This window comes from Gallinula chloropus (assembly GCF_964237585.1).
Source record: "Gallinula chloropus genome assembly, chromosome: 5".
NCBI lineage: Eukaryota > Metazoa > Chordata > Aves > Gruiformes > Rallidae > Gallinula > Gallinula chloropus.
The window spans coordinates 69,072,398-69,099,550 of record NC_140090.1 but is presented as its reverse complement, the minus strand read 5'-3'; the positions used below and the strand labels follow the sequence as shown (position 1 = coordinate 69,099,550).

The 27,153-nt window shown below is 38.8% G+C and overlaps 1 protein-coding gene across 1 annotated transcript in view; it reads left to right on the top strand.

Moving 5' to 3' along the window:
- Positions 1 to 25,294, top strand: part of CFAP43 (cilia and flagella associated protein 43) — a gene marked incomplete at both ends in the record, with an annotated part of 46,930 nt that extends 21,636 nt beyond the window's left edge. Inside the window, 26 exons of the mRNA XM_084264640.1 lie at positions 681 to 821; positions 1,517 to 1,686; positions 3,205 to 3,357; positions 3,801 to 3,931; positions 4,657 to 4,816; positions 5,394 to 5,507; positions 6,363 to 6,440; positions 7,539 to 7,664; positions 8,696 to 8,800; positions 9,532 to 9,648; positions 10,644 to 10,850; positions 11,314 to 11,520; positions 12,204 to 12,293; positions 13,020 to 13,097; positions 13,852 to 13,977; positions 14,493 to 14,612; positions 14,694 to 14,801; positions 16,219 to 16,305; positions 16,594 to 16,682; positions 17,078 to 17,285; positions 17,949 to 18,061; positions 18,879 to 19,035; positions 20,250 to 20,414; positions 23,273 to 23,353; positions 24,384 to 24,537; positions 25,137 to 25,294. Coding sequence (XP_084120766.1) covers positions 681 to 821; positions 1,517 to 1,686; positions 3,205 to 3,357; positions 3,801 to 3,931; positions 4,657 to 4,816; positions 5,394 to 5,507; positions 6,363 to 6,440; positions 7,539 to 7,664; positions 8,696 to 8,800; positions 9,532 to 9,648; positions 10,644 to 10,850; positions 11,314 to 11,520; positions 12,204 to 12,293; positions 13,020 to 13,097; positions 13,852 to 13,977; positions 14,493 to 14,612; positions 14,694 to 14,801; positions 16,219 to 16,305; positions 16,594 to 16,682; positions 17,078 to 17,285; positions 17,949 to 18,061; positions 18,879 to 19,035; positions 20,250 to 20,414; positions 23,273 to 23,353; positions 24,384 to 24,537; positions 25,137 to 25,294 — 3,443 coding nt within the window. The remainder of the gene's footprint in view (positions 1 to 680; positions 822 to 1,516; positions 1,687 to 3,204; positions 3,358 to 3,800; positions 3,932 to 4,656; positions 4,817 to 5,393; positions 5,508 to 6,362; positions 6,441 to 7,538; positions 7,665 to 8,695; positions 8,801 to 9,531; positions 9,649 to 10,643; positions 10,851 to 11,313; positions 11,521 to 12,203; positions 12,294 to 13,019; positions 13,098 to 13,851; positions 13,978 to 14,492; positions 14,613 to 14,693; positions 14,802 to 16,218; positions 16,306 to 16,593; positions 16,683 to 17,077; positions 17,286 to 17,948; positions 18,062 to 18,878; positions 19,036 to 20,249; positions 20,415 to 23,272; positions 23,354 to 24,383; positions 24,538 to 25,136) is intronic.
- Between the last annotated feature and the right edge of the window lie 1,859 nt (positions 25,295 to 27,153).

Below are 27,153 nucleotides of genomic sequence, written 5' to 3'. Positions count from 1 at the left end.
TCCAAGGCACATGTGAATCACATGTGATTACAGCTCCAGCACAAAAGCAATAGTGCTGGCCAAGAGCTTCAGACCTTTGTGGCTCACCATGTGAAAATTCAGACTAAAAAAACTGATAGCTGAGTGCAATCTCCTTATACAAATGTGTGTCCCAGAAATTTTTAACGTGAGACCTGCTGGAATTGTGTAATGTTTTTTTATTCCAGTCTGTCAATTTCAATATCATATTTTCAGATTACATATGCAATTAGATCTTCATCAGAATTTTAAGTATAAAGGACATTGTTTTATCATCTTCATTCATTTGACAAATATAGAATTACATCTTCTTAGGTAATTTTCAGAATTTGCCTGATGATCTCATTGTCTGCCTTGCTTCTTAGAGGGGCACTTTTCTGTCCATTATCTGCAGGTTTTCAGCAAATGGCATCAAAATTGCTACAATGTCAGTTGTATGTAAACTTACATTTGGCTGTTTAATGAATTAACACACTGAGGCTTAGCATTTTCAGCACTTGATGCCTCAAGTTTTGTGTGTGTAGCACTTTCTGAGACAAGGTTGTGGTTTGTCAGACAGTCAGAACCGGGTGGTTGAGCTGGTGGTATATTCTGAACATGATACCTTAGTAAAAACAGTGTTACCATGATTCAGTAACATTGGTGTTTCTGACCTGCTTCAGTGTTGGCAGATGAAGTGGTGGATCTTACTGTCCTTTCTGACTTCAAGAATGACTTAGTTGAAGTGATGGTACTTCTTAATGTAGCAGAGATCCAGCGAGCAAGACTCAACATTTTTTGTCTATCTTCAGCACTCGCAACAGGTAAGAACTGAGATATCTACCATGGGATTTTTCTTTTTGAAGGCAAGAGCTTGTTATTGACATCCCTTAAAGCAAAATACAGACTTCATTACATCTGTGCATTCTCCTGGGACATTTGTATATAATGCAAATGAATTTCTAACATTTTGGAGAGAAAAACTTGTGTAAAACTGTTAGTCTAGTGTCAAATTTTCTAATTATTTACATATAATCTTTAAAAGGTCTTACAATTTACAAACTTTTAGAAAAGTAATTTTCGTTTAAGTTAGTATTTCCTTTAAATTGTCCCCCAGGCTGTCTGTACTTCATGGCAGAGATGCCTAAACAAGTTCTAGCTGAAAATGATGATAACATGAAGCTCCATGCAAACTAAGGGGCACTGATTATGTCATACCCAATAAGCAGGGTAAATTAGCGTAAACAAAATTTTCACATTGCTGTGGTTAAACTCTTTCTAGAACTACTTTAGAGCTAATAGAGCTCGCTCTCTGCTTCACTGCAGTGTGCTAGGTTGGCACAACCCACAGAGTTAGTGTAAAAGGTAGATATCTTAACTCCCAGTCTCCTCCTTGAAATCTCACGTCATGCTCACACCTTGCTGACATGGGTGTTCATAATTACTTGATAGGTGAAGCATCTGCATTAGTGGTAGTGATGCATCTTCCTCCCTGTTTTTCATTTTTCCAATATTCTAGATAATGATAAGTATGTTAATGAACAAGGAATGCTGAATGCTAGTGCCATTAAAAAGGAACAATATGATCTGGATTACCCTTTGAGCTCAGCAGTCAGATTGAAGGATAACATTGTGTATGGCTACTGTACCTGTGCACCTTTCATCTGTAAATACCATCTCTCTGAAGAGGTAATTCTCTGAAGCTACTTTGTTTTGTGTGGTGGTTAAATACCAGTGAACCAAGGCTTTAGATGAAGTGCATATAGAAGGATATTATGTTTAAAAAATGATCTCAGCACTAAAAATACCTACTCCATCCATAAACATCAACTTTTAGTATCCTACCACCTGCTCAGAAATCTGGCAAATGCGATCTCCTTGTTCTGTTACAAAGAAAACCAATATTGGTTATTAAAACTCATAGGGCTTGCAGGCACTTCTGTATTGGAAGCTTCTGTACAGGAACAGTGCTTTTGTGCAATCTGCTGGGTAACCCATATATCCAGGTATTGAAGGAACAGAGCCAATGTGAGCCCATGACTCTAAGACATAGCAGCAAACCCAGCCCAGCTCTGCCTCACAATCAAGTAGTGGGGGCTTCAGGGAGCCCCTGTTATTGTCTGCTGATGAACTGGAGCTCTGCAGCTCACAGGTCTCCCTCAGTTTGTTAGGTCAAGCAAGAAGGTGAATTCCAAACGTGAGCATTCCTCCTTGACAAGTCCTGTACTTTCTGAGCCAAGAAACTCCAGGCTCGAAAATACATAGAAACAATATACAGACTGTTGTGGTTTCCCCCTGGCTGGAGGCCAGATGTCCACCAAAGTCAGTCTATTACTCCCCTTCTTAGTTGGACAGGGGAGAATATATATATATATAAAGAGGCTCAGCAGTTAAAATAAGGACAGGGAGAGATCCCTCTGTCATTGATGTGGGCAAAACAGACTCAACACAAAGTGAAGAAGAGAGAAACTACTCTATTACACTACACTACAACTACAAAGAACAGTGAAGAAACGAGTTGAGAGCACGACCAGATCTTAAAACAAACGTGACCTGATCTTAAAACACTTTCCCCCCACCATTCTCTTTTTAGCAGACTTCAGTCAGGACTATGCTCCCTTCTTCCCCCTGGCTCGCAGTACAGGGAGGGCAGGGACTGGGGAAGAGGGGGTTCTCGGTAGCACCTTCCCGCCACCCCTCTATTCTAAGCAGACTTCCCTTTAGCCATGATTTTGCTCCCTTCTTACCCCTGCTCGCAGTACAGGGGGGCAGAGACTGGGAAAAAATGGGGTTCTCAGTTACTTCTTCATGAGCTGTTTTCCTTTTCCAGATCTTAAGACACCTCTAACCTCCCTCCCCACTCTCTTCTCTGGTGGCAAAATGCAGCTACTTCTGGGTTGTTTTCTCCTGTATGTGATTCTCAGAGGTGCTTGACTATTTCTCGGGCTGTGACTTTGGCCTTGAATTGCTCATTGTTTATAGTTTAGGCTGGCAGAAAACTCTAACTGCTGCTTAAAGAAACCGTCTCAGCAGCACAGCCTCACAAAACTGCAACAAGACCCTGTAAGAGATGAGAGGCAAATCAGCAGCACAGCAACAGTACCAATTCCTGAGCTCAATAACCCAACAGACTATCATTAGTCTTCTCAAAATGGCATGTCTATTTTCATTATCTGAACTGCTGCTAACATTTTGTCTGTTTGGCAGAATATGTTGAAAGAACCATCAGTATTTTTATCAGAAAAGAGGATTCCCAGCAATCAGTTTGGATCAGGGTTCCTCTCTTTATCATCCAACAGTCGGTGGCTGGCATCAGCAGCGAAGGATGGTGTTTTGTTCATCTATCATACTTTTACTATGGTAGGTAGACATCCAGGCACAGTCTTTCTTTCATTTGCATGAAAAGGAGGTGTGAAATGTACTTTCTTTCATTGTAATCTTTTCTTCACTTGAATCTAAGGTGTCCCAGAAAAATTAATGTTGGATATGAACTGACATAGCACATTACAGTACAATTGTTTTTATAATAGATGTATTCATGGTCATACAAACTACTTACTTCTCCTATAAATCTTAGGGTTGATAATTTTACTACTCTTCTTCATCTCCTGCAAAATCATTATACTGGAAACTTCCCTTCTCTGTAATAAAAAAATATAAAATCATAGATCCTAGTCTTTTTTATACTTTGTATTGACATTTTAGATTGAATTTTATCTAAAAATAAAGCAGTATAATTTGCAGATGTATTTCATTAGAAAAAATACTCGCTGATACTGTTTCTACGACGTTTTTTTTTCTAGGATATACTTGCTCAAAAGCATTGTCACTCATATCAAGGAGGGGGAATTGGATCTGTGGTATTTTCACTGGATGGCAAATTCATCCTCATTAATGGCAAAAATGATGGTGCTCTGGTGTGTCTGAAATGGAAGTATGTATAAGGTGGCAGAACAGTATTGATGGTGTAACTCCTTGTATCCCAACAGACTAATTTTTTCATCTCTTTGAGATCTAGACTTCTTTTTTATTAGTCTCAAAGTAAGGAGAATTGGATAGAGATACAATCACTCCTCTTATCTTTAATAGCTGTCTCCCTAGCTCATGAAAAGATTCCCAACCATCTTTTGGGGAATGACTTGTTCTTCAGGAGTAGTTTCAGCACAAGACATACGAGTGTCTTCTGAGAAGTATTGCTCAAAGTGAGCTTCTTATCATTCACAAATATACCATCTGGAAGGGCTTCTTTGGAGGTGTAAGGGATGTCATCTCATGAGATACGATTTTAACTCAGTGATTAGGAGACATCGCAGCTTTAATGGAAATTCAACTGTGGCTATAAAGAGCACTTACCAGACATTAGGAGTCAGAGACACTTGAAAGTTACAGCTCTTTTGTGGAATAACAAATCAGGCAGATGCATAAAGATGACTCTGCCAGAGCAATATTTCCAATGTGGGTAGTCAGCCTTTCAGAATTTCTAGTTCTGTGGAAACTTCACATAATTACACAAATCTAGAACTCACTATTGAATATTATTTAGAAATATTCAATAGGCATTTAAAAAAACCCTTAATTACTGTGCTATAAAGAATATTTAAAATTTCATCCTTTTCCATAATACACCAAAAATTCACCAGTTCCCTTTCGGTTTACTAGGAAGATAATGAAAAATGAAGTTGAGGAAGCTACTTTGCATTGGAGATCTCTTCTTACTATACTGAACACATCTACTACGAATGAAAATGTTGTTTTAAAGTCTATGGAAGAATGGCAGCTTGACCCGGAATCCACATCGGAATCACTTCCAAAATTTAAGGTGTTTTTTGTTTGGGTTTTTTTTTAATGGAGAGAAAAAGTTTGATCATTTTCCTAAGACATGATAAAAACTGTCCTCAAATCAAATTCTCATCCTTTTGTAAAAGTAGAAGAATGCCTCCAAGGATAGGCTGAATACGCTTAATTATTAATTTGTGAATAGTATTATCCTGGAAATAGAATAATTATGGGGAAATGACACTCACGTCCTCAGTTTCACTTGGTTTATTCAGCCACAGAAAACTCTGTGAGTCTGTTTCTCACATTAAGTTTTGTGTTATTTCTAGTGTGAAGTTACTGCTGTATTCTCTGTATTACTAGTCCTATATTCTTTCTGTTGAAATCAAGCAAAGCAGTTATTACAGAAATTACAGTCTGCCTCTTTGAGTCAAAAGTTTTTTTACATAATAGCAAGGGCTTGCAGGATCACATCTGGGGGCTGGTAAAGCAATCAAACTGTTCTAACACTCTGGAATTTGGCAGTGGCATTGCTTCTGACGTGAGTCCATTTTTTAATTTCATTTCTGTCTCTCATTTTGTTTAAGTACTATGATAGATATTTATATCCTTAATTTCAGAAGGCACCACTTAAATCTTCCAATGTAGAAGTGACAAAAGAAGATGGAAACATCACCAGTTTGTATTCAGCCAGTACCGATGACATGACATGGATAGGTCAGAAAATAAAGAAGGTACTTTTGTAGAAGATTAATCAAACCCAGAGTTTTCAGAAGTCATTGGTGATTTGGGGGCCTAATTATGTGCTGTAAAGGAATCTAGTTTCTCAAACTTTTCTGACATTTGGATCTCTCTTTAAGACATTGTGATCTGGACTTCTGGAAATCCTAGGTCAAGTCTATAAACACATCCGAGAATGTACCTAGAACAATAGGAACTCTAAAGACCTTGAGACCACTTCTACCCAATGAGTAAATGTAATAGAATTTGACAGAGAGATTAGCTTCCTTTAGAAACTTGGAATTTTTTCTAAATGTTAAAAAATTGCGCAAAATATTCCCAGAAACCAAGCAGGCACTCTTTTCTTCCCAAAGGCCAGAATAATAAATTCTGCAGCACTGATAAATCAGTACTCAGGAATATGACAGTAAGTACAAACTCCTGGAGATTTATTTCAGGTTAAGGTTGGAGTATGTTATGTAACCAATTTTTTTTATAAATAAAAATGCATCAAAGATCTAGCTGTCTACAGAGAGGGGATTTTGTGCTTTGTGAGCCTGGGAACTGCTATGTTGTTGTTAGTATAGATGTTTTTTCCCACAGAAATATGAATTTATGGAGGTTCCTTCTGATATGAGCCAGAGCTGTGTATTTTGTCCAGCTTTTGAGGTTCAATGATAGAACAAAGCAAAGTATCATTGATTTCTGGGTGGTCTCAGGAGTGACTTTCCAATTTGTGATGGAGTTTTGTAAGTGGCTCAAGTCAAACAGTTTTATTTTCTGTACAGATAATGTTCCTTTAGTTTATTTAATATTTTTTCTCTTCTTGCCTATTTTTGCCTTTCATCAATGTATTTGTTATATTTCAGGTCTTTAGAGAAGAGACTCAGAGGTTTGCTAACCAGAAGAGTGAGCTGCAAATGCGAATTAAAAAGCTGCGTGAAACTGTGAGTTTCTTACAAGGGTAATGGCTCAGCTTGCCAGTTTTGTTTACAAATGAACTTCTTTATGGCTGTCAGCTCTAGCACTCAGTTACATTTTTGTCATAAACTCTGAGCAGACTTGTAATAAAGAGATGTGTTTCTTCAGGTGCTATACACAGAACCTCTCAGGAACTACTGTCTGGCTCTCAGATTCCTTTGGTCCAAATAAATTCTGTGTGTCACCCTTATACCTTGAGCAATGTATCCTCTCAGGCTAGTTGGTCCTGTCACTGGGCACCACTGACGAGAGCCTGGCTCCACCCTTCTAGTGCCCTCCCTTCAGGTATTTTTATAGATTGAGGAGATTTTCCCCCAAGACATTTCTTTTTTACGCTGAACAGTCCGAATTCTCTTGGCCTTTGCTCATATGAGAGATGTATCAGTCCCATAATCACATTCATTAGACTCTGTCCAGTATGAGTATGCCTCTCACTTTCCCCTAGCTGCTAGCAACACTCAATACAGCCCAAGATGCCATTATCCATTTTAGCCACAGTGGAGCATTGATGGCTCGTGTTCAACTTGGTGTCCTTCAAGACCACCAGGTCCTTTCCTGCAAACTTATTTTCCAGTTGCTGAGCACCCATCATGTCTAGGTGCATGGCCCTGTTCCTCACAAAATGCAGGATTTTGCAGTTCCTTTTGTTGAACTGTATGAGATGGATAGCAATAAAGAGATAGCAACTGAAAGTACTCAGAACTAGATGCAGGAATTTGCAGTTTCCTTTGTTGAACTGAATGAGATAGAGAACTTTACAAAGCAATAACAACTTCGAAGTTTTCAGAACCAGAGAGTAGACAGTTGCATGGTACAGGTTCTTAGAAAGTGTATACGTCACATATAACACCCAAAGCAATTTTGAGAGAAACATTAAATATTCACATAGTACTGACTGTCTCTAGCTATAGACAGCACATTCTACCAATTACCATGAAGCAGTTAAAAGTGGAGGCAATTAAAATCATTTTCCCTGATATCAAGTTCTATAGTGTTAAAAACAGCATCTCTTCTATTCACATTCAAATTACTTTTTCTTCCTTTTTTTTTAAACAAAAAAACAGATTCAGAAAATGATGCATGAAAATGAACAGGTGCCAGACATTGAGAAACTGGAGCAGCAGGAGTTCAACCTGGATATAGAACAACAGCAAAGAGCACAAGTAGAGGCTGACCAAGAAGTGGCCAGGGTATGGTGGAATGGGGGGAGAACATTTTAAAATTAGCAGTGAAAAGGAGAATGAATGACTGAAGTACAGAATGAGTGATCTCAAAGTTGCTGTTCACTGCTGAGAGGCAGGGAAACTTAAAAGTATTTTAAGCCACTTTCTGAAGTGGGTGAAGCTGCTAATGCAGACATTGCCAATTGGAATATGATCTATGCCATAAATCTGACACTCTGGCCTTGAGTACCTTGCTTAAATTCTATAATCCTTTTCTTCACATATAAAGCGATGCCTTTCAGCAGTTTTAGTAGTATGCAGTAAATTTTTTGGAGAGGATAGTTGTGATAGTCTAAGATGATAAAATATTGGTAGTTAATTTCACCTGGTAGATTTAATTCAGTAACTCAGTACAAATTGACCATATTGTGTGGGTCCCTTCCATGGGGTACAGTCCTTCCGAACCAGTCTGCTGCAGCCTGGGTCCCCCATGGGGCCCCAGGTCCTGCCAGGAGCCTGCTCCAGCACAGGCTTCCCATGGGGTCACAGCCTCCTTCAGGTGCCTCCACCTGCTCTGATGTGGGGTTCTTCATGGCTTGCAGATGATTATCAACCAATCACGATCAACCTCCAAGGGCTGCAGGGGGACAGCCTGTCCCATCATGGTCTTTACCATGGGTATCTGTGCTCCAGCACTTGGAGCACCTCCTCCTGCCCCTCCTTCTTCACTGACCTTGCTGTCTGTGGAGTTGTTTCTCCCACATATTCTCACTCCTCTCTGGCAGCAGTTGTTCTTGGCATTGCATGGGTTTTTTTCCTCCCCTTCTTGAATATGATATCACAGGGGTATTACCACCATCATCAGTGGGCTTGGCCTTGGCCAGTGGTGGGTCTGTCTTGGAGCTGGCTGGCATTGGCTCCATCAGACACGGGGAGAGTCTCTAGCAGCTTCTCACAGAAGTCACCCCTGTAGTCCCCCTGCTACAAACTTTGCCACGCAATCCTAATACATTTGTTCTATTGCACCACATCTTGTTTTCTTTTCTGTATCTTGAAAGGTGAGGAAGGAGATTGAGATGGAGAATTTAGCCAACCGCTATTTGAAGAACATCATCAAGCATGAGTGCTGGGATTCTATGTGTGTAAAAGGACGTGCAGTTAAGGTAACCTCTGCTTTTAAAATCATTTTCTGCAGTAGTTTGTTGATTCCTTAAGGTATGGAGGCAAAATAAATAGAGTATAATGCATGTCTGATTTGCTATAGGTATGGGAAAAAACTTCTTCCCAAGTCTCATGCAAATCTTTCATTCCATTCATTATGTCTGAGCCTAGCTAATTTTTCCTTCTAAGCTGGATAAGAGTGCTGATAAGCAAATAAGCAATTCTTCACTGATATCACAGAGTTTCTTAATGTAGTGCTGCTGAAAGGAAGGGTAAATAATATTTTTCTGTATGCAGTCAGTATGACTTGATATACATAACATAAAGGCAAAATTTAACCCTCATTTTGCCTATTTTAAATAGAGGAAGATTAGTCAAATTTATGATACTGGATTATCTCAAGGCTGGTGAAAGATCAAATTACATTATAAAAACTCTAATTCTGGTTGAATTCCATGGATAAAGAGGCTATACCATAGAATATTAAAGAAAAAAAAAGCAAGAGAAAGCAAATTTTAAAGTAACCATTTTTACTACTGAAAAGGCAAATGTTTTCTCTTAACCTTGTATTTTTGTTATATTGTCTATATTTATTGGTCTTCAATTTAATTCCAAATTTTACAAAGTCTTTATAACTGTTTAGCATTCAGATATGGAACAAATGAATTGGTAGATGCATTCTGAAGAAGATTTTATTTTGGGTCTTTTGATTATTTTTTTAAAATTTGGACAGTGTTTCCATATGGCTTGTGAAGTGAAGAATTATCCACTGAAGGAACGTAGTGGAGAAGAGCTGGAAACTCTGGATAAAGTTCTCCAGTTAAAGAAGATTGAGACATCTGATCTTCAGGTACAATCTCTTTGAAGCACTGCATAATGGCATTTCAGGTCAGGGTGTTTTGAGTTGGCATCTTAATCCTGCTTTGCATAGATACATTTCTGAGGTCCATTTTCTTGCTGTAGAAATTCCCCCCCCCAAAAAAAAAAATTAAAAAGATAAACCACAACATGTCATCTTTATTTTACATAGAACAAATGTATTCATATTATAAAGAATCACAGAATAGCTGGGGTTAGAAGAGTCCTTTGGAAGTTATCTAGTCCCACCGTCGTAGAGCAATTTACTCAGGGAAGTGTCCAATAAAGCTTGGAATACCTCTGAAGGTGGAAGATTCTATAACCTCTGTTGGTTACCTCTTCTAGTGTTTGACAACCTTCACAAGAAAGGTGTTTTATAATAAAGTTGGTTGTCCTGTTTTTTTGATGTATATCAGTATTGCTGGAACAGGCTGCCCAGAGAAGTGGTGGATGCCCTGTCCCTGGAGGTGTTCAAGGCCAGGTTGGATGGGGCCCTGGACAACCTTGTGTAGATCCAGGCCTGGAGGTTGGTGGCCCTGCCTGTGGCAGGGGGGTTGGAACTCTATGGTCCTTGGGGTCCCTTCCAACCCAGAACAGTCTGTGATTCTATGATAATTTCCTGTCAATCTGTCACTGAGCACCATTGAGAAGTCTGACTCTTGTCCTTACTCCCCACAATCAGGTATCTATATGCATTATTAAGATTCTGCAAAGCCTTCTCCTTGAGGCTGAAGAGTTCCAGCTCTCTCAGCTTGTTCTCACATGTTAGATGCTTCAAATCCTTTTAGTTGCCTTGCCTCAGTATGCCCATGTATTTATTCTGCTGGGGAGCCTACAATAGGACCCAATATTCCAGATGTGATCATTTCAACTTGTATTATTTTCATCACTGACCCTAACTGCAGAATAAAACCTGTAGAATCTTTTCATACACGTGCCACTGGATCATGTACAAAGTTAACACATTATCATGTTTGTGATATTCAGGTTCAGAGAAGAAATCTTGAGACTGAGCCTGAGTTTGTATTATCAAAGGAAGGAGGAGAGAAGGCAGAAGGAGTGGCTGATGGTAGTGCATCTTGTTGCCTGATTGGGAGTCTGAGCTCGCAGTATGGTGGAGACACATCTGTCCTATACCACCAATGGGACTTGCACACCAGGGAGCAGAAAGTCAATCAGATCATATTATTGAAGGTGAGATCATCCTAAATTTGTATTACAGCAGTGACGCTGCTGTACAGGTCTGTTGGTTCCCACAGCACTGTTAGATTTTGGGCATACTGACACTATACAGTGGAGAGTTGCACATGTCTCCCAGTTCCTGAGATGAAAGGTGATAAATGCACAGAGTGCAGTAGAGCATCATGTGGCTTTGCCAGCTTAGGTCTGGAAGAAAAACAAAAAAACATTTTAACAAAATTGGTTACCCAATTTGAGGGTATTTTATTTGCCCTCTGTTGCTTCAGTTTAAGAGTTTGTATAGCCAAAGCTAGCTTGCACATCTCAGCATGCCCTGTGAGAACATGACCCCTTTCCCTAGTATTTGCTGCTGAATAAAAGAGCAGCTGGATGTATGATTCTGATGGCTTGAGGAGCGGTATACAATTATGAATGGATGTGACCTGTGAATATTTGTGTTTCCTTTTTGCTATTTCAGGATATAATTTACAAAGTGAAAACTGCTTTTAATAAGGAATTTGACATAGTTGCAAGACGAAAGGAGCATGAGATAGCACGAGTGAAAGAAAGAAATCTGAGGATCCAAGAAATCTTGGCACAACTTGACCTCAAAGTGGACGTGTGGGAGCCTGCTCTTACCGATGATGAGATACCAGAGCGAGCACTCACTGTTCAGGATTCAGAGGTATCTGAAAAAGAAATCATTCTTTTTCACCCACTGAAATACAGTTCTCTAATTCTTCTCATTTCCAGAAATTGTGTCAGTACTGAAAAGCCTTAAAACATGTATCTGTGCACTTAAAATCATCTTTATGACTCTAGTGCTTCCCTTCCCTTTTTATGGAGAAAACTCTTAATAAACAGTCTGAAATGAATAAATTGTATAACATCTTCATTTATTACTGTTAATTGCCCATAAATCAGGTAGAAATCCCCTCTGTTCCTGACCATAAGTTTCAAACCAGGCTTGCAACGATTACTTCCATACATAAGGATTTCTCTGTTTTCTCTGGGTGCCATTTTGAAACTGAGTAGTTTTAAACTAAGTATCTTGGTACTAAAGCATACTTAGTACTGTACTTACGGTTAGTCTTTTCCCACTTCTCTCTGCTCTTCCACCAGTCTGTGTTGTTCCACTGTCAGAAAAAGATATGCACAAAATGTTCAGTTAGCACCCTAGCATTTTTAAATACAGCTCTTGGAGTTGTTCAAAAGAGAAGTTTTTCTTCTTGAGTAATATTATCATACAGCAGAGATACAAAAAGCATTAAGAGTTAGTACTACACCATATTTCCAAGTATTCTTAGTCCACATGTGATCACAGCTGGGGAAGAGAAACCTATTATGAATGTCATTTTCTTCCTTCAGATTAAAGTTGAAAAATACCTGACTCAAGAGGAGAGAGAAAAAGAAGAAATGCTGGCTAAGCTTGAAATGGAAAGACGCACTGCTGCTATGGTACTTAAAGTAGAAGCCTTTTTACTGAACAGGCCTTTGTCTCTGGTTAGGCTTCGTTAGTGCTGCTAATACTGGTATATTCCTGTAATGTAGTATGAGAGGATACATTTAACATTGTAGGCAATGATGATGTGTGCCTTTTCCCTCTTATAGTTTGCAATCAGAACTACATAGACTAACTGGGAGCAGAAAAGATTTAGTGTTAGGCTCACAATTTTAAAAAGTATGCTTACTGGCAATTAAAAATACCCTATCAGGTGACTGGGAACTTGATACTTTTCTAAATGCATCAAGAGCTTTGTGCTTGGTATGAGTTTGTTTACTGAGTAACCTTTTCTTCAGAGACCAGACCAGAAGGTCATAATGCTTTCCTCTGGCTTACAATGCCTCGGTGAAAAGCCTAGGATGGTTCTGGCCCCAAAAGAGATTCATAAGACAACCGTGACACTACAGCTTCCTTCATCCTAGCCTGCCAACCATCCAGGAGTCTCTGCCTATGTATTTTTTCCAAATCTGCCAGAATGCCAGTTTTACAAAGTTACTTAGTATATGAAAATCCATCCATGAGAAAAAACTCTGAGATTTTCAATATATTCCACATGCACAGTTGAAGAGAATTAATCCAGTAGTGACACACAGTATAGTTGTATGGGTGATCTAGAGGTGAACTACCCTATTATTGTTCCCAAAACTTCTTATTACTACATTTCATTTTGTCTTTCCCAGGACAACGAAAGGCTGCGTGCTCTTAATGACATGATGGGTGGAGTGCTAGAAGTCAAAAAGGAAGACATCTTAAAAATGGTGAGCTGCATTTCTCCCATATCATTTAGGTAGCTTGTGGGCTTTTAAGGAAAATGTGAAATTAAACTGGAAACTTGCCACAGTAAAGGCTAGAAGAAAGTTGGGGAATTGTAGAATTGTGTAATGTCTAAATAGACTATGCAATGGACTCCAGAGAGACCATAAGATTCTAGTACCTGCATATGATTTACCCATCAACACCTGTCCCCTTTACAGTGGAATACAACAGGAACAGAGTCTAATATTGCCATTACACAACTGGAGAAAGGGTCCCAGATCCATGGCTGTGATCTTGCAGAAAATTACTGTATTCCATTTAACTCACCAAAATGTGAAAGAGCATCACAGAAAAAGAAAGGATAGGGCAGACCCAGGTGCTCTCCCTGGAATTGCTCTGTTTTGGAAAATTAGGACTCCCCTCAGAAGTATGCATTAGCAGGGAGTTAGATTTGGGGTTCTGAAAGAGAATATGTGATGTATCTTGTACCAAAAGCAGGATGTTTAATACAAAATACTTTTAGTTTACAAGATACACCAGCAAATTCCTGTAAGCCAGTAAGAGAGAATAGCACAGTATCTATACACTGAAACTACTGGTACAAGTAACAGACCAGAGAAATGGAACTTATACGATGGACTTAAAAGTGTGTACCTTACCACTAAGAAATACTTTTTGATGTGTGCTGTATTTTATTAGAGTGCTGATGACCACATAGTATTGCTTTTGAAATATATTTGCCTTTAATACTTCCAGGATATTCCTCCACCTCCTTTTATATCCAAGGCTGAGCATGTTTGGAATGATGAAGAAAAGAAAATTTTTGAAGAATTTGAGAAAAAAGTCAAGGAGCTGAATGAAGAAAAAGAAAAGTATAGAAGGGTACATTAAAACAAGAAAAGGAGTGGTTTTGTTCACAGTGCTCATGACTGAAGTTTCTGATCTTTCTCAGGAGCTACTTCTAAAACTGAATACTAATTAATAGAATAAATGAAGAACAAAAATCATGTGGCATATCAAATAAGTCCTAGCTTAGGCAGTAAAATAAGGCCATCTCTACTTATACCAATACTTATACCACCAAAACTTGCAGTATCTGACAAAAGGTAGCTGTCCTTTGCAAATGTACTGGTTTTCCTAAAATATTTTTTTGAGGTTCCATTCCCAGAGTTGCTGATGCCATATGCAAATAATATCATTATATTTATCCTTTGCAGTGGTATTTGGGCAACATAATTTGGAAGTCTGGCAGCACTCTCCTTCCAAACAAGTAATTTCTGGAAACCTTTTGATTGAAAGATACAGTTCCATATTGTGTATTCTCCAGCATCTGATATAGTGTATCAGAGCTTGTTTGTTCCTCCAGATGTATTATTGCTGCTTTTGTCCTTCCCCAGGGACTGAAAAATGAGTTGAAGAAACTTGAAGCTTCCATCCAGGAAACAACACAGAATTTTGATGAGACTGTATGCAAACTCTCTGAAAGAAAAGTGAAATTAGAGATGGTCATCTATCAGGTATCACAGGGAACATTAATTTTTCATCTTTGCCTCTGTGCAGTAGGTATGTTATAATTTCTAATTACAATCTTTTCACAGGAAGAACTCAAAATAGTCAATCTCGTTTATGCTTTACTGTTGGATGAAGAGTTGGACACTAGAGAAGCTGGACTTCATAATTTTCTTATGAAAAAGGAGAAAGAAAAAGTAAGTTATCACTTGGAATGCTGTTCTTAAGAAAATTATAATATTTACAGTACAGTTTCTTGTGAAGAATGTACTTTCCAAATAAAAAGTTATTTTCTGACAATTTACAGGGTAAATTATTTTTTTCAACTTGCACATGTGACATACATTATAAATACATACATATTTAATAGATACTCATCTCAGTTCATCTGGAGGTCCTTGGTAAAACTCCATGTGTTCAGAAGGGCATGTTGCTATTTGTTTGCTATATATAATATTTTTTAGTATCCGGTGTCAAGCTGGAAGCACTGATTATCATGGTTTTATAACAGGTAGATGCACAAAAGAACGTGTAATGCTATCAGTTTTCACTGAGGTGTCTAATTTAGGTCTGGACCATGATGACTTGTGTTTGCTAGTTCAAAGCATAGACAGAAGTGCTGTGTGAGTATCTGATCATGGAAGCAGAACATACCACTGAGTACAAAGTGTTTGTAGTCTTAGGGCAAGTTTAATCTCCTAAAGAGTTTACCCATCCCTGTCTAACCAAGTCAACAAAACCCCAGAGAGCACAAGTGCTTCCTACCCACAGTAATAACTTTGAGTGACAGTTCTGATTCCTACTCCTGCCAGTGTTTGTGTGACTCAGACGGTGGTGTTAGTCTGCAGGTTGGCTCTGGCTTTTGGAACAACTTTGTCTTTGTCAGGCTGTTTCTGTGTCCACAGACAATATACTAATGCCTCCTCATGGAACATCTCAGCTTGTGCAGACCTCTGTATTTGGAGCTGCAGGCAGCTATTTGTATGTGAGCTACAGGCAGAGGTTCCAAAGCAGGCATCTAGCCCCTACCACTGCATTGGGTGAACTAGTTTTAATTACCTGAGGCCAAGTGTACACCAGCTTACATTTTTTCAAAATAGATATTTATATTTTTTTAATGTATTTTCTGTTTGTTCCCATTGGTATATCTTTTGTTCTATGCAAACTGTCAAATACAAGAAAATGATCTCCCCAGCAGCTCTTAAGTATTTAACAACCTTGATAAAACAGATGACCTTAGTATCCTGACATGTAGCAGAACTATGTCAGGACAACAGGGAAACTGTATTCTAAAATTAACACCCCTCCAGTGAAAAACAGCATTTGAGGATTTTTGACTGGTCTTACCGGTTATGACATGAAAGGAAAAGGAAATCTCTGTGCAAGTGAAAACAAGTGTCAACACAGGTCCTTATATTCCAAGTTTAAGCAGAAGACTTTGCATGTGTACAAGGTATTTCTTACACAAATTTATTACTTCCTTTAGCAGTGGACTATTTTAATTTCATACCTGCTCACCTTTTAGCAGTATCTACAATGATGAAACCGACACTTTCTTATTTCTAGAGAAAACTTTGTGAATTTCATTCCTGAAATCTTTTGGTTTTGCTGTAGGTCAGGACTGCAAGAACAATCCAGACTACTAAAAATAAAATTGAGGCTTACATGAACACCTATGAAAATGCAATAGTTGAAGACAAGGTGAGACTCTTGACAAAGATAAGGAGGTTCAGAAATTTAAACAATAATGCTTTAATGAGAAGAGCATATTTCACTGTAAGCATAGGATGAATTCTGGTCAATCTGCTGATCACTGAAATTAAGCAGTAAAGGAGAATATGTGCATAGAAAATCTGTTAAATTGTCCAGATTCCTGTGATGCTTGGGGGTGCCTGGAAGAGAACCATATTCTGCATTTCTAAGATATGGGCAGGTTGATACTTTTTTCAAAGTAACATTGTGGTGACAAGAAAGCTGTTTCCCTCCTAGAATCTGGAACGTGGTTTTGCAAAGGAGTTTGCTGATGTACCTGTCAATCTCCTTGATGAACTTTTCCAACTTTACAAACTTCGACCAAAGTAAGATCCCACCTGATTTCAGCTGTTGAAATATTAATGTTTCTTGTCATTCAAGAATAATAATGCCATTTATTTCAATTGTCTACATTATTTTGATAAGCATTATACTACCTCCTTTTTATTGGCTAGTTAACAACAGTTGATTTCCTATTGCACTAACAATTGCTGTTTTGAGTACTTACATTTCCTTATTCATCCCAAAGGATCTCTTTTAAATGCAAGCTGAATAGGTCTCAAAAACATATATTGTTATTATATGTAAGATGCAGTCTTGCCTATTTGTTCTTTGAGAATATGAGATTGAGAATATGAAATGTTCTTTGCTTGTTTGTGAGCTTCTTTTATGGAAGAGAAAATAAAAAGTAAATACTGTATGTACTGTCCATGTGCACTAGGATCACAGTGACAGAAATGCTCCTTGACACAGCTAACCCATATGGGGACTGTTCAGGCTCAGCTGAGAATTGCAAAGATGCACTTACCCTTTTGATGAAAGCCATGGATGAACTGGATAGTCCTGAGAAAATGCCTGTCGGCTTAGACCCATCTATATGGGAAAATTTTTGTCTAGCTAGACGAAATAAAATGGAGACTGAAGAGCAGGTTTGTAAAATTCTTTATTTTGCCAGTATATTTCTTGAAATACTCAGGTCTTAAACTTCTGTGGGGTTCAGGTGTAGGGTCAAGCTAGTGGTGAAATGACAATGTGGCTTCTAGCCACATTAAATTCAGAATAATAGAAATGTCATCAAGGGAAAACAGCTCTAGTTCTCCTTCAGAGGAAAAATTAACATATTAATGTGGGCAGATTTGATATGATTTCATTAAAAAATAAAATTTTCCTTTTCTCTATCCATAAAATAACCCTGTTAAGATATTTGATTTCCATCATCTGTTGGACTCATTTTCTCCCATTAGCAGTCTACACTTGCACCAATGCATCCCCATATTTTTCAGTTTTAATGCATTAAGGTGTAAATCTCAATTGTCCAGAGACGAAGATACCTGACCTTTGGCCAAGAGAGAAGGAAATATGATTTCCCTTCATGTGAATAAACTATGCATAAATGAATACATTATCATCTTAGCAGAATATATTGTAACCTCTGTCTCATGTGCTCTATTGGGATTCTCAAAATACGAGGCTGTATATTTATACATACATATGTCATCTTAAGAACTTGTCTTCTCTGCTCATGAAGAGGCTTGCCCTGACATACTGACAAAGTTGAGAAAGTTCAGAATGTCACAATATTGCTTTTTCAGGTGAAATGGAAAGCTCTAAGACTGGCAGAGATGCAGGCCTTTCTCCAGAGAAGAATGGATGACAATGAGAGGATTAAATCAGAAATAGAAGACATTTTTGAAGAACTCACTTGGTAATTTTGTTTCTTTTCCTATATTCAGCTATACTGTAATACTCCACCAACACAGAACCAAAAGTTACAGAATTACACAGCTGTATTCTCCAGCACTCTTTCATCTAGGATTTATCTGAGAGACTTACGCTATTTCTCAAATGAGGTGTTATTGCAGAACATAAGAGCTGGACAACCCAATCTTCATCTACCATTTTAAGTGACACCAGTAAGGATGGCAACTTGGTCTTCAGTGGAAAATGAGTGATCCCAAAGCTACATCATAACAGTGAATCCCCCAAAGCCTTCAAGGCCATATATGTGCTCAGTTAAATTTTGTTCATGGAGGCCTAAGTAAGATACAGTGATCACTCTTAATTGAGATATGCTGCTCAGTCACATGATTTCACTGAGCTGCTTGGACCTGCAAAAATATTTCATTTTTTCATGTATATGACATAATTTTAACATTCATTGTCATTCAGGAACATATCCCAGTTTAAATTATACAAGAAAAGGGATGCAGGGTGGGAATCTTCATTTTCTTTTCAACTGCTGTTAAGATTTCTGTTTAGTAAGGACACTTTCTCTCAGAAAAACTGGTAGAATATGTTAAACTGAATCCAGTGGTTGAAAACTTCATGGAAATGGAGCATGGAAATAACTTGCATATTCTGTAGTCACTTTGAGGGCAAATAGAAGATGGGCCGTCAAAGAATAACACTTATGTGAACATACCACTTACTAGTAATAAATACAAACATTTTGAGAATCATGGGAGGATTTCTATAATCCTGTTGAAATCACTAAACACTATTTTTGTTTTCTGCCATTTTAGGTTGCAGGAGGAGAAGATGAAACTTGAGTTGAATTTGACCATCCAGTTTTTGCTAAAACAAGGACAAGTAGAATTGGAAAGTACTGGGATCCCCGACTATGCTGATGCCATTCTCATTAAGAAGAGTGTTATTGAAGAACTGAATTGCTCTATCATGGTAATGCACATTATCTGGAGGAAATTCAAGCTTTTTAAACAAATGTATTATCCTTCAGGGGCTCTGCTTTTTGTTAACATCTATTTTCAATTCAGTCCTTCCCACCAGTAGGCTCAATTGTAATCCGGAATCATAGAATCATAGAATGGTCTGGGTTGGAAGGGACCCCAAGGATCATAGAGCTCCAACCCCCCTGCCACAGCCAGGGCCACCAACCTCCAGGCCTGGATCTACACAAGGCTGCCCAGGGCCCCATCCAACCTGGCCTTGAACACCTCCAGGAACGGGGCATCCACCACCTCTCTGGGCAGCCTGTTCCAGCCCCTTACCACACTCTCTGTAAAAAACTTCCCCCTAATATCTAATCTAAACCTTCTCTCCTTCAGTTTTAACCCATTCCCTCTTGTCCTGCCATTATCTACCCTTTTAAAAAGTTGATTCCCCTCCTGTTTGTATGCTCCCTTCAGGTACCTAAAGGCTGCAATGAGGTCCTCTCACAGCCTTCTCTTCTCTAGGCTGAAAGCTGTTAAGAATTCCGTAACATCACTTATCATGATGTAAAGATTGCAATAGGCACCACTTTCTTGATGTTTGATCAATACAATTCAGATCAATGAAACAGCAACAGTTTTTAGACACACCATCAATTACACACATGCTTTAAATAGAAAATGCTAATACCCTGGGCACTAGTCCGAAAATGCCCTCAAGGGAAACTTTATAGATAAGTATTTGAACAGTAGCTTACATTAAGATCTTAAAGATTAATACACCTAAGGTGAAATTGGTGATCCTGCTTAAGACAGTTGTTCTTATTAAAGGTTCTGTTCTTAGGCATTGTAGCTGTACAAAAAAGTGCCTGTTACTGCTACTGCACAAAGCCTTCAGTAACAACTGCAGAATACCTTATACAGAGCAAGTTTGTATTCTGTAGTTAAAATACCTTCACGTTTTTGTAAAATAGACAAAGATGGAGACAGAGGTTAGTTGTAATTTTCTTCCATCTCCTTCTATGATCCAAGGCTGTGGCACAGAGCATAAAAGGGAAAAAAAATCCACAAAAAATAACCATCTGGACCAAAGTCTGGAAAGGGACTGCAGCATAACATGTTTTTGTTACTAAAATTATAATTTTGGAAGCTTGCCCATCTTCTTGAAAATAATTATTCCATAATCTGTAAAGTGTGTTAATGAAGATTAATCTGTTTTTTCAGGCTCAAGGAGAAAAGAAAATTGCTAGCATGGTGGAATGTAAAGACTTCTCTAAAGGGATATTTCAGCTGGAATGGGAACACAAGAAAATGAGAATGCAGATTGAAGATCTGAATCAGAAGGCTCGGGATATTGTCACACTGCCCATTTCAAAAGATCGCCAGCTAGTGAGTAAATTTCTCTAATGTGTATTTTGACCAGAGAAAATGTTGCTGTATTTATCTCTAAGATCATTTATACCTCTTCAGTCTTTACTACTCTGGAGAAACCTGATGCCTAATAGCTTAACAATTTAGGTTTCAAAGGGAAGTTTTACTCTTGAGATTGATCAGTGATGAAGTTGATGGATGGACCACTCTGTGGATAAGGCATTGGCTGGATGGTCACACTCAAAGAATTGCAGTCAATGGCTTGTTGTTGAAGTGGAGATCAGTGATGAGTGGCCTTAGGGGTCGGTACTGGAACCTGTGCTGTTTAGTATCTTTGGCAGCAACATGGACAGGGGGACTGAGTGCACCCTCTGCAAGCCTGCTGATGACACCAAGCTGTGTGGTGCAGTGGGGAAGAGCTGCCATCCAGAGGGACCTTGACAGGCTTGAGAGGTGGACTGGTGCAAGCCTCATGAAGCTCAACAAGACCAAGTGAAAAGTCTTGCACATTGGTCAGAGCAATCCCCAGCACAGGCTGAGTGGGGAATGGATTGAGAGCAGTCCTATGGAGAAGGATTTGGGCGTGTTGGTGGATGAGAAACTCAACCCAAAAATGTGCACTTGCAGCCCAGAAAGCCAGCTGTATTCTGGGCTGCATCAAAAGAAGCATGAGCAGCATGCCAAGGCAGGTGATTCTCCCCCTTCACTCCACTCTCATGACACCTCACCTGGAGTACTGCATCTGGCTTTGGGGGCCCAACACAAGAAAGACATGGAATTGTTGGAGCGAGCCCAGAGGAGGCCACAAAGGGCAGGAATCAGAGGGCAGGATTACCTTTCCTATGAGGACAGGCTGAGAGAGTTGTGGTTGTTCAGCCTGGAGAAGAGAAGGCTCTGGGGACACCTTATAGCACCTTCCAGTACCTAACGGAAGCCTTCCAAGAAAGCTGGAGAGGGACTGTTTGCAAGGGCATGGAGTGCCAGGACAAGCTATAATGGCTTTAAACTGAAGGAGGGGAGTTTTATGTTAGGTATTACAAAGAAATTATTTACTGTCAGGGTGGTGAGGCACTGGCACAGGTTGCCCAGAGAAGCTACGAATGCCCCTGCTTGGAAATATTCAAGACCAGGTTGGATCATTGAGGTCTCCTCCAACCCACAGCAAAGGCAAAATTAGCTCTTAGTGTTTCAAAATTGGCAGTGAGAGGAAGAAATCAGGATTTTTCAGCCATAAGGAACAGTTCTTTTAAATAAAACCCCGTAACTTACTTGTAAAGGTCTGAGGTGCCCCCATCTGGTATTTCACAGAGATCCTGTGACTTTTCCTCAGTATACAAAGATTGAGTGTTCCTACAGAAGCCTCACCAAGCCCCACTCACTGCCATTTGTTGGCCCAGCAGCAGAAGGACAGAGAATTGTTCACTGTGACTCTTCAGCAAGTCAGCACCCATGTATGCTTGAACAAGACCTACTGGCTGGCCAGAAAACATAGGTCAAGGCTGTGGGAGAGAGCCAAGGATACCAGTGGAAGAAGAGAGGTTTTAAGGGAAGTCTTGAGGATATTGCTGTATGGGATGTAGAGAAATGTAGGGTAAGCTCATGGTTTTGGGGTGACGAGGTGAGTGGCATAAAGCTTTGGAGTAAAGGATGTTGGAGGATGGGTAGGCTGGAGATATTGCAGTGGGGAGAGACATAAAGCACAGAGAAAATGAGGAATGTTACAGAGCAGGTAAGGGTATTGCAATTAAATCAAAAGATTAAAGTAAGAACTCAAATAGGTCTTTTACTCAGGCTTCATTTATTTTGCTGCACTCAAACTGCTTGTTCATGTCTGAATCACAGCCTAGGGACTTCTATAACACCCACAAAAATGCTTTCCAGAGGTGATGTGACAACAAACTGAAAAGTTCTTGTAGCAGATTTATCACCAGACTGTTGCCATTAGCTCAAACTTCATTTAAACTGATTAGCAGAACTATTGCCCTTCTGAGAGTTTGACTTGCCCATAGCAAAGGCATACACAAGTTTAATTAGAATTTGAATGCTCTGAAGGGCTTGACTTTTTGCTTCATGATTTGAGTAGAAATGTAGAGTTAGTAGGGAAGACAAGGCAGAAAGATGGCTTAGATAAATGTGTGTGGGCAAGGACCTGAGAACACCTGGAATGAGGGCTATTTGTGAAGCAGTGAGTGCAACCAGTTTGGAGCTATAGGGAAAGAGCCTGCTGGGTCTTTCCCATTTCTCATCTTCTAACTAGAACAGTCCACAAGATTTTACCTGCCACTTTGATGGGACAATACTCTGGAAGGATGAATCTACATTTACAGAAACCTGTCTACTGCACATTATGGGTCATAAAGCCTGTTTTACTATTTGTCATTTGATAGAGAGATGTTTTAGCAGTAGCTTGCCCAAGAAAAAGATCTTAAATAAATTCTCTGAAACCTGAATTACGATGCAGATATAAGAACAGCAAAATAAGTAAGAATTACTAGTATGCCACTTGACAGAAAATAATCATGTTCTTCTGTGGCCTAAAATCTGGACTATATAGCTCTGGCCTCCAGCTGTGTTAGCTTAGACTGCCTTAGAAGCAAAAGTGTAGCTTGGGGTTTTTTTACAAACTCACAACAAATTTCCCTGGTCTTTGTTTCCATTAACACATAAGAATGTTTTTATTCGCTGTACAGTCCAGTTTTCACACATCACCCAGATTATCACTACAATGTCCTTTTATGATCATTAGTAAGCCTTTTCACTGTGCAGAACTCTAGTGTTTTGTTTCCTGTGGTATTATGACTGTATTTACAGAATGTGGAATTGTTGAGAACAAAGAGGCTCAATAAGATGGTTTCTTTCTGGTTTTAATTCTGCAGTTCCTAACGGTGCTGGACTATGACAGCTGCATCGCCCGCCACATTTCAGTGATGGAGCAGACTCTTGGCGTCATGGATAAGGTAAATCCTCAGTGAATCTCTACATTTGAGACACATCCTCAGCTTAAATGTCTCCTTTGTTAGCAGGAGGTGTTTGTAAGGAATAACTGCAACTGATGTTGACACACTAACTCTTCAGCTAGCTCCAGGACTCTTGTGCCATAGCCATAACAGCACACAGAGATGAATATATATGTCCATGTATTTATTCATCTGACTTTCAATATTCTTCAGTTTGCACTGAGCTGTCTTTATGGCAGCAGTTCTCTGAAGTCTTTGGAAGTCATCATCATACATTGATTGCTCAATCCTATGGAGAGAAATTTCTTTTGCTCTGTTACTGGAATTAAATACTTCATGAACATCTGAATGCAGATCTGCCTATCTCTTCTTGCACAGCACTGTCTATAAAAATCACTCCTCTGTCTCTAATGAAACATTCTTCCAGTCTTCACTGCTTAACGTTTCTCTCCAGGAGCACCAGCCTGTTCAGAAGTCCCTGCTTGTATTCAAACTAACACAGACTCAACAATCTGATTTGCTGACTCTGTCATCTATTTAAACATTTACATTATTAGTATCCTTGATTTTAAGTGATTCCACTGGATTTCCTCCAGGTTGCTCACACCAGTCTTCTTTTCAAGCTTTAGTTATTTACCTTGTCTCTTTATGGCCCACCTGGCAGCTTCAGCACAGCACCCCTTTCTTCAGCAGCTCCTAAAGAAAGCATTTTCAACTCACTGATTCCGTTGACTTCCTTTCTTACCTTTGCCTTTCAAGTTTTATCTGCAATATATTTCTGTCCCTGACCCATATCTATTTCTTCCTTGTTTGCTGCATTTATTAGAACCCCATAAACATACTGGAACATAGTGTGTGTGAAAGGCACTCTATAAAGTAAAGCTAGAATATGCTACTAGTCAAATCAAAATACATGAAATTTTATTGTGCTATAATGCAGTGTTTAAGATTACAGATTTCCATCAAAGGTTTCTCTGAACACCTTTGGGATAATCTCATATATTTGCTTTATTCACTGGGAAATTGTCAGGTGCACAAGAAGAATGTGAAGAACCGTCAGAAAAAAATTAGAGAGTTGGAGAAGTGCATCAGTTTAAAAGAGCAAGAAAACTACGAGCTCAGCCTGGAGCTGAAGGAAATGCTTGTCTCTGTTTCAGAAAGGAGACACATCTTTGAGGCAGCTGGTAAGTCACAGAAATGCATTTCCAGTCTGAAGTGAAAAAGATTCAGAAAATACCTCACAGGCTTGACAATCCTGCTCTCCATCAGCACCAGTTTGTGGGCAAGGAACGCCTGTTTATTAATGTGTGTACACTATTAGAGGTGCTGTTTGTACCACAGCAGTTTAACACAGTTTACCTAAGGAGTGGTGATTGATCATGTAACCACAGTTAACTAAATTGCTGGACCTATTTATGGTCAAAACATTAGTCATTGATACCTTCACTAGGCAACATGCTTTCATTCTTTCTCAGAACTATTCAACCCGCTTCTTTTCAGACATTTTGAGGGAACAGAGGAAGTAACATAGAGCTGAGAAGGGTATTCACTATTAAGAAAACTATTTGAGATCTTTCCACTAGTAAAACAGATTTTCAAACCAGTGGGTACCTGCTAGAAACTAAAGGAAGTATGCTCAGTGCCTTTTTGATTTTTTTCTTTATTCAGTACTATAAGTACAAACTGTGAACCTTTTTTTAAAATGGCTCCCTTTTTTATACAGAACTTGGAATAACAGGTCCAATAGAAATCCAGGCTAACCCTTGTATTTGGTTTTATGCAGACAAACAGCATGCTTCTGAAAAGATTGCAAAGCAGCGTTACCGGGAGATTCTGAAGCAGAAACACCTCCGGGGTCTTGTGAAGGAACAAGAAGAACAGTTTGAAATTCTTCAGGCAGAAGTTGAAAGACTGAGACCAAGCACACTCCCTAATCTTTAGAAACGTGTCCACATAGCTTTACAATACCATGGTCTTGACTAAGACAAAACCCTTGGACAACTACCTTTTCTTCCTGAAATTTTCTTTCCACAAACCATTTATTCTGTACTTTCTTTAAAAGTAACTTCAAGCTGAAGGAGTGTTTGTTTTGTATGTTTTGTGCCTATTCTTAGCCCCATTTTATTTTAATTCAGGAGATGCATTTCTGCTGTTGTGATTATATAAACCATATAGCTCATTAGAGAGAACAAAAGGTACAAGAAATCGTGGATTGACAAAAGAACAGGTGTATTTGTATGTCCTTAGACTGTACTATGCAATTGTAGACCATTCTGAAGGTGCAGTACTGCAAGAAATCTATGAATATGCATCTGATAAAATTCCTGTCTGTAGCTTTGACTTCATTTTGCATTTTAAAATATATCTACACCTGTGATGGCTCAGGTGTAGGTTGCTGAGAAGATGAAGTTATGCTTCAGCACAATCATGTGACATGACTAATTACATCCCAATTTTTCTTCCATCTGAAACTTCCCTAGAAGCAGGGAATAGAACCAACCCCTTCACCAGGCACCATCTTGTTTTTATTATTATCCTAAAGAATCAGAAGAAACAGCATCTTACTAATCTATGTGATTAGCAATAAGGGTTGTTCTTCATTAATTCTCCATAGACAACATACATTCAGTATTCTTAAGAGCAAGTTATGGGTACAGAGTTAAGCCTAACAAGCCCTAGCACTGTTAAAAGCATGAATGATTTCTTTCCCTGCAGATATACAATAAATTACTCATTTATTAAGGAAACAGGAAATGACACCTGTAAACAAAAGTTAATGTATAATGAATAAGGAATGTAATCACATAAAACAACTACTCTACAGCTCTCCCTGCTACGAGTATTAAGATTTATGTATCATTACACTCAGAGAGCAATGATTTTAAGGAGAACAAAAGCACCCAGAAGTCACCATGCAATATGCAGAGACCATAATGAGAAAATAAGCAATTTCAAGTTAAGATTAAGAAAAAGCCCAAATACATTTTAAATAGACAACATTTATTGGAGGAAAAATGAAATGCTGAAGCTTTATTCAGCTTTATGATGCTATAGGTGAAGCATTCCCATTAGAGAAGGCCTTGTTTGAAAGGAGAAAACATCTTGGCTCTCATATAAGTAGCAGCATTAACAGATGTTGTCTGTGATTTTCTTGCCTTCCCTTCTCTTATCTCAGGCTGTGGCAGAATGCTTAAGAGGCAGCTTCCCTGAAGACAACTGTCTGGACCAGTATCTGAAAATTAATGCATTATGGCACATTTTTCTCAGTAATAATTAAAGCTATTGAGAACATCTCATTGCAGCTTCAGAATATTAACATGAAAATTAGTTATCTCAACTTACAAAATGCTGTCACTAACTGACTGGCAGCAGGAAGACATCTGTAAAATGGGGATGCATCTATAAACCAAGAACTGAACTCTTTCCCCTCTGAACATCAACAGAATAAAGTTAATTTGAGTTGATTATTTCAAGATAAGTAACCATGCAAAGACTAAGTGAACTGCCTTCTACTTGTTAAAGTATGACTTGATTTCATTTCTTTTTTTACTAAATAACAATTCACTGATCAAGTTCTCAAGCCAGGTTTTCTAAAACAGCACAAGTCCGGTATTTTCCATTAATTAATGTCTTTTACAGTGCCTACTGTATCTAAATGCACAGCTGGACAAGCATTTCCTGACAAAACCTCCTGCCCTCAAAGCATGAAGTCCACTGTCTGATCAACACCTCTTATGTGATCAGAATTCATTCAGTCTTTTCTTCTAAGTGTGTGGAATTGACCTCTTTGCACTTGGAGA